Source organism: Pelophylax lessonae (genome assembly GCF_965119305.1).
Source record: "Pelophylax lessonae genome assembly, chromosome: 6".
NCBI lineage: Eukaryota > Metazoa > Chordata > Amphibia > Anura > Ranidae > Pelophylax > Pelophylax lessonae.
In genome coordinates, this window is record NC_138773.1 from 303,277,057 (window position 1) to 303,291,698 (window position 14,642).

A 14,642-nucleotide genomic window follows, 5' to 3' on the forward strand; every position below is an offset into this window, starting at 1 on the left:
TAGAGGGCTGCAGTGAAGTTTAGGAAGAGATCCGGTGTCCTCATAGGCTGGGTTAGTTTTGCTTCTATAACTATTAGAGCCAAAAGAAAAGAGGTCACGTTCTAGCATGCTGAGGGCACAGCCCGGGCTGTAATTATACGTGGATTAAGGAATAATTGATTGATTGCTGGTTATTAGTAGCACTGTTGCATGTAAAATAAGGGAAGGATTAGATTAGAAGATAAAAAAATAAAGTATTTGAGGTTGGTAAATAAAATGAAGTTCTGAGTTGGGTTTAAAGGGAGAAACTCAGTGAATAATTTGCCAACCAAAGTTGTGGGGATGCCAGGCATCTGAGGGGACAGTGCAAACCCAACGTCTGGAACATTCGTTTACATTTTTGCACTTCTGCTGGATCGGTTGGCAGTCTGTAGATCCAGGGAATGTTGCGGAGAGACTCAGGAGGAACCTTGCTGTATCTGAGTGCCGACTGCTTACCTTGGCTGCGGAGTTGGAGGAACTGCTAAGCAAAGTTTGAATCACAATTAAAACCATGAGTGGCAGCAATGGAGAGTCCTCGGCTACTTCAGCAAGAAGGATGCCTAGGGAGGACATTGCACTGGGAGATCCATCGCAGAATGAAGAGAGGAGTGGAGGCCTCCCTGGAGCCTCAGAGGAGGACATGAGCTACCTAGAGGCCGACCTGCATTGTAGACTGAAGGAATGGGGACCTTTACTTATCGCAGGGCAGCGACTTCTGGTGTGGGAGAGACCCCTGCCTAGCCTGATAACAGCTGCTGCTGTCCATGGAGTGTTTTGGTAAGATTCCTGGAACCATAGAGGACACCATCAAGTGGTGTATTGTCTGTAATGTTATACGCCAGGTATTCAAATTAGTGATCGACCGATATCGGTTTTTGGTTACCGATATTTTGGCAATTGAATATCGGTATTGGCCGATATTTTCGTACATTTAAAACATTTTTTTTTATTTTTAGCACTTGACAGGTACTGTTGTGGAGGGATCTGGGGGTCTAAAACCCAAACCCCTCCTTTGCACTTAAAAGCATTCAAAACGCCAAGTTTGGCTGTTTTGAATGCTGTCATTTTTTTTAATCTGGCGCCGAGTACCCGGAAGTGATGATATGACATCACTTCCAGGTTTTTACATGGAGACCCGATCAGAGCCCAATGCAGCTTTGATCGGGTCTTCTCTTCAGTGGCCGTGCAGGCTATTTGCCGGGGTCTCCCGGCGGGACGGGAGACCCGGGCGAGCCGCGGGAGGGGGGTCGCCCCCTCCCGCTCCTCTTAGCCGCATCGGTTGTCATTACAAGACAGCCGACCGTCTGCTATGGACACCGGTACCGGGGTGATGCCTCTAGCTGCAGGCATCACTCCTGTACAAGCACTTTCCTGAAATATTGATAACCTCAGGGGCCGATTCCGATATATCGGGGAAGGTGCATATTGGCCCTCAATATATCGGCTTTGCCGATAATCGGTCGATCCCTAATCCAAATGTGCAGTATTCTTGCAACTTTTATTTACTGTAAGGTGGCGTTTACACTTGCCTCAAAATGTGGCATTGGACATGCTTTTTTTAAAGCACTCTGTCTGAGGGCCAATCAAAGCACCTTTCCCTTAATATAATGGTTACCTTACAGTCCTCTTCACACGTTGCCTTTGCTTTGCTTCAAATGTTATTCCCCATGCCGCTTTCTTGGTGATTCAAAGCTTCTCCAAAGCCTCCATAGAAGTTTATGGCAGCGCTTGCTAACAGCAGCTGCAGCTTTTGAGAGAGGTTTTTTTTCCAGAGTCAGCTTCATTTTGTTTTAGAAGTATTGCAGGTATGCGCTATACCAGGATGCACCAGGAAACCAACAAGCGAACCAGAAAGACGTCACTTCGTTTCATGTGTATATATTTAGGGAGTGTTTGGTGCAGACATCACATCTGATGTGCAGCGTGGAGCAGCAGGAAGGTGAGCGGGGTCCAGACTGGAGCAGAGCAAATAGCAGAAAGCTAAAGGGATCAGCAAAGCTGGGGGCTACTACTGAATGGGGGATCAGCAAAGCTGGGGGTTGCTACTGAGTGGGGGATCAGCAAAGCTGGGGGTTACTACTGAGTGGGGGATCAGCAAAGCTGGGGGTTACTACTGAGTGGGAGATCAGCAAAGCTGGGGGTTACTACTGAGTGGGAGATCAGCAAAGCTGGGGTTACTACTGAGTGGGGGATCAGCAAAGCTGGGGGTTACTACTGAGTGGGGGATCAGCAAAGCTGGGGGTTACTACTGAGTGGGGGATCAGCAAAGCTGGGGGTTACTACTGTGTGGGGGATCAGCAAAGCTGGGGGTTACTTCTGAGAGGAGATCGGCAAAGCTGGGGTTACTACTGTGTGTGGGATCAGCAAAGCTGGGGGTTACTTCTGAGAGGAGATCGGCAAATCTGGGGTTACTACTGAGTGGAGGATCAACAGAGCTGAGGGGTACTACTGGGTGGGAGATTAGCAAAGCTGGGGGTTACTTCTGAGAGGAGATCAGCAAAGCTGGGGTTACTACTGAGTAGAGGATCAGCAGAGCTGGGGGGGTACTACTGGGTGGGGGATCAACAAAGCTGGGGGTACTACTGAGTGGGGCATCCGCAGAGCTGGGGTACTACTGAGCAGGGGATCTGCTGAACGAAAGTACTAATAAGCTGGGGATCTGCTAAACAGGGATACTAATAAGCTGGGGTACTTTTTGAGCTGTGGTTCCACTGAACGGAGGTACTAATGAGCTAGGGTTCTACTGGGCCCCTCTAAAACAACTAGCAAGTCAACTCACACACAAGGCATGTGCCAAGCTTCATTAAAGCTTCAAAAAAGCGCCACAAAGCATCAAAAACCTTTAAAAAAGCATGTTGAAGCTGTAAGCGCTTTAATGTGTGTTAAAGTTGAAGCGAGTGTAAAAGAGCCCTAACATGCAATTTTACAATATTGATATATTCAAAGTAGAATTCCAGCCTAAACCTTAAGGCTCCGTTCACATCTAGGCGTTTTGGGGCGTTTTTGGGGCGTTTTTCTGCTCTAGGATCAGCTCTCAAAACGCCCAACAAGACAAATCCTATTCATTTCAATGGCCCCTGTTCACATCTGAGCGTTTTGACGCTGTATACAAAACGCCCAACGCTCAAAAAAGTACATGAGCTTCTTTTTGGGCAGATTACAGGCGTTTTCCATTGATCTCTATTCAATCTAAAAACGCCTGCACAAAAATCGCGGTAAAAATCGCGGTAAAATCGCGGTAAAAAACGCCGCAAAAATCGCGGTAAAATCGCGGTAAAAAACGCGCGAAAAACGCTACGCTCAGGTGTGAATGTAGCCTAACAGTCTTAAAAATGTCCCCCCTCTCCCCTCCTAACACGTATGTTTACTAACGTGTGCGAAAAGATTGTATATACGTGTACCTATTCTTCCCCCCCCCCCCCCAAAAAAAAAAAAACAATGTAAAGTATATCAAAAGATGAAGTTCGTATATAGTTAAATACAGGCATAATACAAGAGATGGTCAGAGGTTGGCCAGGACACAAGAGATGGTCATTGACTGGTGACATGATACAAGAGATGGTCAGAGACTGCAGACAGGATACAAGAGATGGTCAGAGACTGCAGTCAGGATACAAGAGATGGTCAGAGACTGCAGACAGGATACAAGAGATGGTCAGAGACTGCAGACATGATACAGGACATGGTCGGAGACTGCAGACATGATACAGGAGATGGTCGGAGACTGCAGACATGATACAGGAGATGGTCAGAGACTGCAGACATGATACAGGAGATGGTCAGAGACTGCAGACATGATACAGGAGATGGTCAGAGACTGCAGACAGGATACAAGAGATGGTCAGAGACTGCAGACAGGATACAAGAGATGGTCAGAGACTGCAGACAGGATACAAGAGATGGTCAGAGACTGCAGACATGATACAGGAGATGGTCAGAGACTGCAGACATCATACGAGAGATGGTCAGAGACTGCAGACATCATACGAGAGATGGTCAGAGACTGCAGACATCATACGAGAGATGGTCAGAGACTGCAGACATCATACGAGAGATGGTCAGAGACTGCAGACAAGATACAAGAGATGGTCAGAGACTGCAGATATATTACAGGAGATGGTCAGAGACTGCAGACATGATACAGGAGATGGTCAGAGACTGCAGACATATTACAGGACATGGTCAGAGACTGCAGACATATTACAAGAGATGGTCAGAGACTGCAGACATATTACAGGAGATGGTCAGAGACTGCAGACATATTACAGGAGATGGTCAGAGACTGCAGACAGGATACAAGAGATGGGTATAGACTGCAGACAAGATACAAGAGATGGTCAGAGACTGAACACGACACAATAGATCAGTGTTTCTCAACTCCGGTCCTCAGGGCACACTAACAGGCCAGGTTTGCAAGAAAACTGAAATAAATCACAGGTGATATCATTTGCTGCTCAGTGATTGCAGTATTCTAGTCTGCATCTCCCCAAGGTAATACTTAAATTCTGGCCTGTTAGTGTGCCCTGAGGACCGGAGTTGAGAAACACTGCAATAGATTGTCAAAGACTGCAGACATGATACAAGAAATAGTCAAAGATTGCGGGCATTATACAAGAGATGGTCAGAGACTTCGGGCATAATGAGGGCCGCACATAAAGTGTCAAAAAGCTGCATGCGGCCCCTGGGTCATAGGCTGGGTACCAGGGATCTAACAAAGAAAATGGCCTCTGCCCCACCTATAACTGGCCTTCATAGCAAAGAACACATGGAAGGGCAACGCACATGAAACAAACAAAGATAAAATTCCCAGTTCAATTTGCCAACCAGTCTGCTTACCAACCAAATTGGCCTGTCTAACAGTTTGCGTCAATACAGGGTTACAGGGGTACAGGGAGCCTTGACGTGGCCCTGCAGCTTTCACATGCGTTTGCAAATGTGTGCTAACTAAACCCCTGTATTGACGCAAACTGTTAGACAGGCCAATTTGGTTGGTAAGCAGACTGGTTGGCAAATTGAACTGGGAATTTTATCTTTGTTTGTTTCATACCAGGGATCTAACCCTTTCCTCGCCACCCTGACCGTCCATGGCCCGCCCATTTCATTCATTGGATTTCAGTTCTTTCAACATGGAGGCTCAGCATCACATTTAAAAATCCATCCTCCTTAGGATCAGCCACTCCTCCACACACTGACTGCTTATTTTAGGATATTTGGATCTTGCGTGAACATAATTAGAGACAGGTTCTCTTTACCATCCAGTTGATTGCTGTATTTCAGTATATTTGTGCTGATAAATAGAAGAGGACTGATTTAGGTTTTGACTTTTCTTGTAATTGCAGGCTGTTCTCCTACTTGTCCCCGCGACCTCTCTTCCTCATCAGCTTCTTCCTTCTGTGTATCCTGGGTGTGCAGCACTGGAAGACCTGGCTACTTCAGCACTGTAAAGGTAACACACCTCTGTCTGATCTTATATAATATCGCTCGGGTGGAGTGTTGTTTTTTTTTTTTTTTTTTTTTTTAATTGTCTTTTAAATAGAGAAGCAAGAATAATAGCTGCATTGAATCATATATTTAACCCTTTCACTGCCAGGTCCGTGCAGTGTATGGACTACAGCACTGTTTGCAGCTGGCCAGGTCTGTACGCCATACGGACCTCATTTATCCTTTTCCTATAAACTCATGGTCCCTTCAATGACCATAAACTTATAGCAGAATTGTTCAGCAAACTCTGCTGTACAATTCTTTAACTCTGATCAGTGGATTACAATCCACTGATCAGAGTTATTAACCTCCAAATATGACTGCCCCCCCCCCCCCCCAATGCTACTGCTTCCCTGTCCCCAGCCTCTCCACCTCCCACTGTTTACTATGGAGTTCATCTAGAACTGCTCCCCCCACTCCTCTTTACTATCCCCTTCAACCCCCCCCCCCCTGCGCATCTTCACCTACCTCACGATTCAATTCGATTACGATTATTAGGGTCACAATTCGATACGATTCGATTCGGCGATGCATCACGATTACTGCCCACTGCCCAATGGTTTTCAAAACTTTAAAAAAAAAAAAAAAAACAATCAAGCAGTCACAAATTAAAGCGGTAGTATCCTGCTTTTTTGACTTTTAACTACAGGTAAGCCTATAATAAGGCTTACCTGTAGGTACAATTAATATCTCCTAAACCGGCACGGTTTAGGAGATATTTGCAGTGCATGCAGCCGCTCACGAGAGCTCATTATGCCTTTGTCTTGCAGGTTTTTTTGTTTGTGTTTTTGGGTTTACAACCGCTTTAAAGAATCATTTTTATTTTCATTAAAGCGGAGTTCCAGCCATTTACTCACCTGTCCAACGGTCCAGCGATGCGGCCGCCGGAAGCCTCGATCCTCTCCCTCGGCGCCGGCATCACTGCTGTGGGCACCCGGCTGTTACAGTTTGCGGCTTCACAGCCGGGTACCCACTGCGCATGCGCGAGTCGCGCTGCGAGCCGTGATTGGCCGGCAATCTTCTGGGACCTCTGACGTGTCCCAGAAGATTGCAGGGAGGGAGGGGGAGAGGAGAACTTCCGCTCAGGGCGCCGCGACGCTCCGAGCGGAAGTGGGAGCGGGTACCTGTCAAAACTAGGTACCCGCTCCCCCCCCCCCCCAAAAAATGACATGCCAAATGTGGCATGTCGGGGGGTCAGGACTCCCTAAAGCGGAAGTTCCACTTTTGGGTGGAACTCCGCTTTAAGTAGTGGATGTGTATGGATTGTTTTTGGAGAATATGGATATTGGTTAGTTTCATTGTGCTTCTTTGTTCTCTGAAAAAATTTTGAATATTATTTTATTTCAGTTACATAAGTTGACTCAATATATTTCAGTATTGTCTTCAATATTATATGACCGGTGTGCTAAATTGTCAGTTATATTTTGCAGTATGTCATACAAATGACTATGTGGTTTCTCAAAGAAAGGAAGGACAAAGGCATAGATTACATAATCCCCATTGTTATTTATTTATAGGGTACCTCTTCTGCTGTAGAGAGCTGTACAGAGAAGTGGCACTGTACACAATAAATAGCACAGACAGGCTATAATAGATTCATTGCAGGGGGTTTTGCAGCAGTTCGTTTTTGATCTGTGTAATTCACCAGTCCCATTATGTTGGGGCTCTAAAATAAAAATACAATCTAAAATGAATACAATCTTACTGACACCAAACTCCCGAAGGCTTGAAAACTTCTCCTTGCAGTGGATTCTGCACCCCTACTGCAAGGTTTAAGAGCTCATTTAGGCCTATGGGGCATAGAACATAATGATTTACTTACTTGCTAGAGTAAGTCCTGGCAGCTTCTTCTCAGCATTTTGAGATTCTGACATCATCAAGACAAGTGCAGGGTCCATAGCCATAGAATGTACATTTTGACACCTAGGGAACGCCCACTGCTTGAATGTGGCGGAGGGCTGTCTACCGGTGGAGGGGATGATTGGGTAACAAAAAAGCTTTTACTCTCCCCTAGACCTAAACGAGCAGTAAACTCCTGAACTGCTCCACTGCATAGGGAAAAATGTCCTGGGGAGGATGAACAGACACTCACGATACTCTGGCGGTACAGCCCGGCCTGGCGTTCCTGATAGCTGCCGTCCTCCGATGATTTCCCCTAGAGCTGGGGGCAGGCAGTCCAAGAGCGGCCCGACGTCACACCGGACGTATGAGGCGGGGAACGTTCCTACTGCGGCCGTAGAGCGTCCGTCGATCGGAATAGTCACACTCCCATTGGTGGATGCCGCCGCCACTCTCATCCAGCCCCACCCCCCGGAAATTACGTCACTAGCAATCGATTTTGCAGTCACCCCGAATCGATGCAGAATCGCGAAGGGTCGCATCGCGATGCATCGATTCGGCGATTATATTCCGCAGCCCTCATATATATATATATAAAAAATTATAATTTTAGGTAGAAATAAATCTTCCATATGTATATTTCCTGTTATATATTTTACCAGCCTATGCGTGGAGCTGTAGCCTACTTCTTGCATGCTTATATAGCTATTCCTACTGACTTTGCTAAAAACATTGGTTGTTTATGGAGATCAATAGCTTAAGCTCAAGTTAGGCAAAAAGCTGAAAATGTGCTTCATGAAATGATTCATCACCTCTCCTTCTCTCTCTGCTCCCTATTGTTCCATTAAATCAACCATACATGGATCAAAAATGCGCTGGTTCAGCAGGGACCAGCTGAGATTCGATCCATCTATGGGCAGGCTGACTGTACCCAAATCGATCCATTAATCAACTTTGGTACAACCAGCCTGTTGAATTTTTTACATGCGATTACTGCCAGCTGCTATAGCGGCCAACAGTAATTCATTGTATTCTATCAGCCAGGAAGGCTCCCCGAGCCGAGACTCCGCCAACCCCGCTGGCAGAACACAATAGAACTGCAGGTGGCATTCAACATTGACTGTGTTGATGGGGAAATCAAGCATTTTTCTTTCCTTCCACCCATGGTTTTTAAAAGTATTTTAAAAATAAATAAAACTGCCTGTAATACACAATGGGGTTGATTTACTAAGACTGGAGAGTGCAAAATTTGGTGCAGCTGTGCAAAGTAACCAATCAGCTTCTAAGGGTCCTTTCACACGGGCTTTCTGCCCGGCGAACTTCGTTTTTCTCAGCAGGGATCGATCCGCAAATCCCCATGGAGCAGGCGGATGACAGCTTCATCGCCGCTCTCTTTGCAGAGACTGAGCTGTCAGATCCCCGCTCTCCTCTATGGGAGATTGGATGAAAAACAGACCGCCTGCCTGTTCACTTCTGATCCAATCCTCCAGACGGATTGAATATTCGTCTGGATTTTACAGACAGGATCAAATCGGATAGCAGCGGGTGTCCGTGAAGATGTCACCGCTGACATCCGCTGCTCCATAGAGGTGCAGGTGCATGGAGCATCCGATCCGGTCCGCCTGAAAAAACTGACAGGCGGACCTGAGCGGAAAGCCCATGTGAAGGGGGCCTAACTTCAGATTGTTCAATTAAGTTTTGACAAAAAAAAAAAAAAAAAACCTGGAAGCTAGATTTTGCAATCTCCAGTTTTAGTAAACCACCCCCAGCGCTTTAGCAATCTGTCACTTACCCCTCGTTCCCATTGAATGCGGCTTCGAAATTGTGCATCTTCATCTGAACTCCCATGATTTCAAAGGCGCATTTCAGTCCGACTTGGGGGGTTACGTGAAAGACATCTGTGTGGGTTCCTGCACAGATGACTATTAAAGTCACCCCTGGAAGTCAACAAAAGTAGAGCAGGAAGTACTTTTGGAAATCGGTGCTGTGCTGCAAAGTCGGCATCCCATCCACTTCCTGCCTACATGTGCTCCAGCACTGACTACTTGTCAACTCTCAGGGCATGTTTCCTGATGGGGGGATAAAACTGCCACTTGTAGTCTCCATCAGAAACCCATGTGATAGGGTGAATAGGCAGAAGAACAATAGGGACACAGGGACAGAACGTTGCCACCCTACAACAGGAAGTGCCTGAACAACAGTCGGGTCATTCAGTATTCTTTTAACCACTTTACCACCGGAGGATTTTGCTGTCTTACGTCCAGGCCACTTTTTGCGATTCGGCACTGTGCGAATTTAACTGACAATTGCGCGGTCGTGCAACGCCGTACCCAAACGAAATTTACATCCTTTTTTTCCCACAAACAGAGCTTTCTTTTGGTGGTATTTGATCACCTGTGCGATTTTTACTTTTTGCGCTATAAACAAAAAAAGAGCGTAAATTTTAAAAAAAAACAATATTTTTCACATTTTTTTTTATATGAAATTCCCCCCCAAAAAATGTAAAAATGGCCAATTTGTTTTCTGCTACCTATGTTTGGTAAAAAAAATCACAATAAGCTTATTTTGATTGGTTTGCGCAAAAGTTATTGCGTTTACTAACTAAGGGAAAGATTTTTGTCATTTTTGGTGGTTTTTTTTTTTCTTTTTAACGAGTAATGGCGGCAATCTGCGATTTTTTTTTTTTTTTTTTTTTTTTCTTTTGCGGGACTGCGACATTATGGCGGACAGATCGGACCCTTGACTGACATTTTTGACACTTTTGGGGGTACCAGTGACATTACTGCAGTAATCAGTGCTATAAATATGCACTGTTACTGTAAAAATGACACTGGCAGGGAAGGGGTTAATTTTATTGGAGAGGGAGGGGTTAATGTATGCCTGGTGCTTACTAACGTGTGTGGGGGGAGGTGACTGAGTGACACAGGGACAGATCACAGGTTCAGCTATGCTGAACCCTGCAATCTGTCACTGTCTGTCACTTAGGAGATCCGCCCGCTTTGTTTACACAAGTGGGCGGATCTCCAGACTCGATTCCCCGTCGATCGGGGAAGAGCGGCGGTGATCACCACCGCTCCTCCCCTGGCCCGACTCCCGCTGTGACTGAAAACAGCGGGAGCGAGCCTCCGGCGGTGCGTGCGCGCCGCCCACAAGGGGAGGAGTCTACACCCACAAGGTCTACGTCGCTGGACGGGAACGAGCCACTGTGCCGCAGTAGAGGCACAGTGAGCGGGGGTAAAGTGGTTAATAAAGGCTGCAAATTTAAAACATTAAAAAAAAAAATTCTAAAATGACATTTGCTTGGTAAAGATTATGTGAGATTGTATTGATTTGGTGTTCATATACTTTAATGTATTAAAAGAGATGTATGAGGTGTTTTTTTTTTTTTTTTAAGATTTATGCTTGCCTAGGTGGATGCAGCATCTGTCCCCCGGCACCTCTAAATCTGAGAACTGAGCGATCAAACACTGCCGATCACTCAGTACTATCAGCTTCCCAAGCAGAGAGCTGCTGACTATCAGTCACTGGCTCTGCTCTGCCCCTCCTTGCTTACTGGAGCGCTGGGCTGTGGAGGGGGCAGAAGGGGCCGGCTCAGGCTCTCAGCGGCTCGCTAAGAGGCTGAGCCAGGTGGCGGTCTAAGCAAGTGGGCGGATCTCGACTCCATTGTCGCGATCTTGCCCAAGCCTGGACCTGTTCTGTGACGTCAGCAGACAGTAGGCTTTAGCCCGCTCTTTGCTGAAAACTGGTCACCGGAGTGCAAAACAAACTGCACTTCTGTGATCCACTGGAGCTTTGGCTGTACTTAGGCAGACTTCTCTTCATTGCCAAATGTGGTCAATGTACGATGTTTGTAGGCACGGGAAGGTGAAGGGGGGGGATGATTCGGCAGCTTGCAGGAGGAGAGAAGAACAGGGAGACCATTACCAATGTGATGATGGCCATTCACTGTCCAGTGTGCAGACAGGTGACTCTACAATAGGGAAGAGTGCTTTCGCCCTGCTGGCTGTGCTGTCTGGCAAAAAAGTATGAATCAAAAGACTGGCTGAACAGTTAAAGTTATTGTAAAGTCTTGGTTATTTTTCTTTTTAAAAATAAACATGTAATACTTACCTGCTCTGTGTAATGGTTTTGCACAGAGCAGTCTGGATCCTCCTCTTCTGGGGTCCCTCGCCGGTGCTCCTAGTCCCTCCCTCCTTGCTATGGGGGCACCTGAGCCGAGCCACAGCTCTGTGTGTCCATTCAGAAATGGAGCTGCGGTTTGGCCCTGCCCCCTCTACCTTCTGATTGGCTAACTGACTTTGACAGCAGTGAGAGCCAATGGTGCCGCTGCTGTGTTTTAGCCAATCAGGAGGGAGAGTCCTAGAGGGCCGACGGATTCAGTCACATCGCTGGACCGAGATGGGGGCTCAGGTTAACTATGAGGGGGGCTGCTGCATACAGAAGCTTTTGTATCCTAATGCATAAAATAGATTAAGATAAAAAAAAAAAAACCTTTGGAATTTACAACCAATTTAATATGTTTGCAAGGAAAATGGGTCTCATATCTGTATTGGGCTTTATGGCTGGATATCTTTTTAATTGCCTGATTCTTGTTTTACAGTTCAGACTCGGGCAGAACTATCCAGTGACAGGTGAGCACAAGTAAAATGTTTTCTGTCACCAGGTTTGTTTTAAATAAATGATATGACTTCATGTTACATAATGACAAAGCAGAATTGTGAAGATTGCGCGGTCTGTAATGGTTATAAAGCTGTCAGAGCTCGACTTGGTAAATGAAAATTTAAAACATGGCAGCAAGTAGAAAGAGAGACACCCGTATTCCATCCACATATTCTATAGTAACCAAAATATTGTCTGGAATCCAGCATATGTCATTTTAAGGAAATGGTACAAATAAAGAGTCGAGTATCCTTGTCTAAACTTACCTCCGCTGTGTATTTGTAGTGAGCTGGTCGGGGCAGGAGGCTCGAGTCAGCATCGGCTGCTGAGTGTGCGTGAGCTGTGCCATTACCTGGCTGAGACATGGCTCACCTGCCATCAGTACAGCCAGGAACTGCTATTCTACAAAAAGCAGAACCCAGGGAAGGTGAGTCAGAATTACAGGTTATTCACATTGGGTTGGGGGGGGGGGGGGGGGCATGACTTTAAAAGATAAATGTATTTGTGTTGGATTGGGGATTTGCTGGTTTCTGTGGGTTGCCTTTGTTAGAGACATGCTTGGGATAAATTGTGCATTTTAAAACAAAGTGCATTCATACTTTTTTTGCTCCTCTCCCCCTCCACAGTTGCATACTTACCTTGATCTGACATTTGTGGTTCTGCTGTTTGTTTGCATCCAGAACCACAAGGCCTCATATGTACACTGGACGTTTGGAAACCTCTTTTGAGTGCTGGAACTTGGCAGCTAGTGAAAAAAGTTAAAAAAACTCTCTCTCGCTCTCTCGCTCTCGCGCTCTCGCTCTCTCGCTCTCTCTTTCTCGCTCTCTCTTTCTCGCTCTCTCTTTCTCGCTCTCTCTTTCTCGCTCTCTCTTTCTCGCTCTCTCTTTCTCGCTCTCTCTCTCTCTCTCTCGCTCTCTCTCTCTCTCGCTCTCTCTCTCTCTCGCTCTCTCTCTCTCTCGCTCTCTCTCTCTCTCGCTCTCTCTCTCTCTCGCTCTCTCTCTCTCTCGCTCTCTCTCTCTCTCGCTCTCTCTCTCTCTCGCTCTCTCTTTCTTGCTCTCTCTCTCTCTCTCGCTCTCTCTTTCTTTCTTTCTCTTTCGCTCTCTCTTTCTTTCTTTCTCTCTTTCGCTCTCTCTTTCTCTCTTTCGCTCTCTCTTTCTCTCTTTCGCTCTCTCTTTCTCTCTTTCGCTCTCTCTTTCTCTCTTTCTCTCTTTCGCTCTCTCTTTCTCTCTTTCTCCCTTTCGCTCTCTCTTTCTCTCTTTCGCTCTTTCGCTCTCTCTTTCTCTCTTTCGCTCTCTCTTTCGCTCTCTCTTTCTCTCTTTCGCTCTCTCTTTCTCTCTTTCTCCCTTTCGCTCTCTCTTTCTCTCTTTCGCTCTTTCGCTCTCTCTTTCTCTCTTTCGCTCTCTCTTTCTCTCTTTCTCTCTTTGCCTCTAAATGACAGATAAGATAACACAACTGCTCCTGAACGTCTGTTTATCAGCAGCACTGTACATGAGGCCTAACCGACCGTTCGTCCGACTTTTGTCCAGAGTGTTGTTTTGTTGGTTGGAATGTGCTCTAGACTGCACACGAATTTTCTCGGCCAACAAAAACCAACTTAAGAAGTGATGTCATGTGCTGGTTTACTTTCCGTGTGTTTTTTCTTCTCTGAGCATGCCCAGTCTTGCTCATCCGATTTTTGTCTGCCGAAATCTGTACTGACTGACTGAAAATCGGCCGTTGTGTTGACGGCCAACAAAAATTTTATAGCCTGCACACCAGATTTTTTTCGGCCGAAAAGTCGGAGTCGGTTGTCGGAAGCATCATACTAACAAGCCGAAAATCGGCCGATCGGATGTTGGCCGAAAATTCCCGGCCAATAATCGATGCATGTGTACAAGGCTTTAGTCTTTACTGTCCTGGCTGTGCATGTGTATAGCAGCCCCACAAACTTCGAGGTAAGAATGCATCTGTGGAGGGGGAGGGTGGGTTAGATTAGGGAAGGAGGCAAAAAGGATAAGTGCACACTTAAAGTGCACATTTTTGACCCAAGGAATACTAGTTGAGTCGTCTGTAATTCTCGGTTCCTTTGCTATGTCTGTGTGACATCTCAATAAAGTTTGTTAAAAAAAAAAAAAAGGAAACGCTGCATTGATCTTAGCCGGATTACACCGCACTCCAGTACAGTGACCGGTGCGATCCAGCCCTAATGCATTAAATTTATGCCTTAATGCAAACATATGCTTTGCTGATGGAAAGCATTCCATTTGCTTCAACTCCACTCCCCCCATTGCAACTCCCTATTGCATCGCTGGCCTTCCAGGAGGAGAGAAAATACCCAGTACTTCTGTTTGAAGAATTATGTGATTCACTCTGTGACTGCACTGGGCCAATTACCAAGCCCCAGCACTGTCACATGGGTGGAATCTATAGCTCTGTGTAAGCTACAACTTGAACAAAGAGCTTGGGCGAAGGCCTCTCATAAAGTTCAGTTGCCAGCCACGTGGTTTGGGTCAATGTATTTCCTCACACTGTGCTGTGCTGAAAAAAAGTACTGCACAACGCAATAGTGTGAACTGGGCACATAGGGGACAATGCATTTTGCCCTGTCCATGCGGTGGGACTGTGCTGGAATAGCTCTCCAATGCAGTCTGACTGCATCTGGT

The 14,642-nt window shown here is 46.2% G+C and overlaps 1 protein-coding gene across 1 annotated transcript in view; it reads left to right on the forward strand.

The window, feature by feature from the left end:
- The first annotated feature begins 274 nt into the window (after positions 1 to 274).
- Positions 275 to 14,642, forward strand: part of RETREG2 (reticulophagy regulator family member 2) — a 28,487-nt gene continuing 14,119 nt past the window's right edge. The window contains exons 1-4 of the mRNA XM_082261012.1: positions 275 to 798; positions 5,361 to 5,467; positions 11,942 to 11,972; positions 12,286 to 12,427. Coding sequence (XP_082117138.1) covers positions 533 to 798; positions 5,361 to 5,467; positions 11,942 to 11,972; positions 12,286 to 12,427 — 546 coding nt within the window. The 5' untranslated portion in view covers positions 275 to 532. The remainder of the gene's footprint in view (positions 799 to 5,360; positions 5,468 to 11,941; positions 11,973 to 12,285; positions 12,428 to 14,642) is intronic.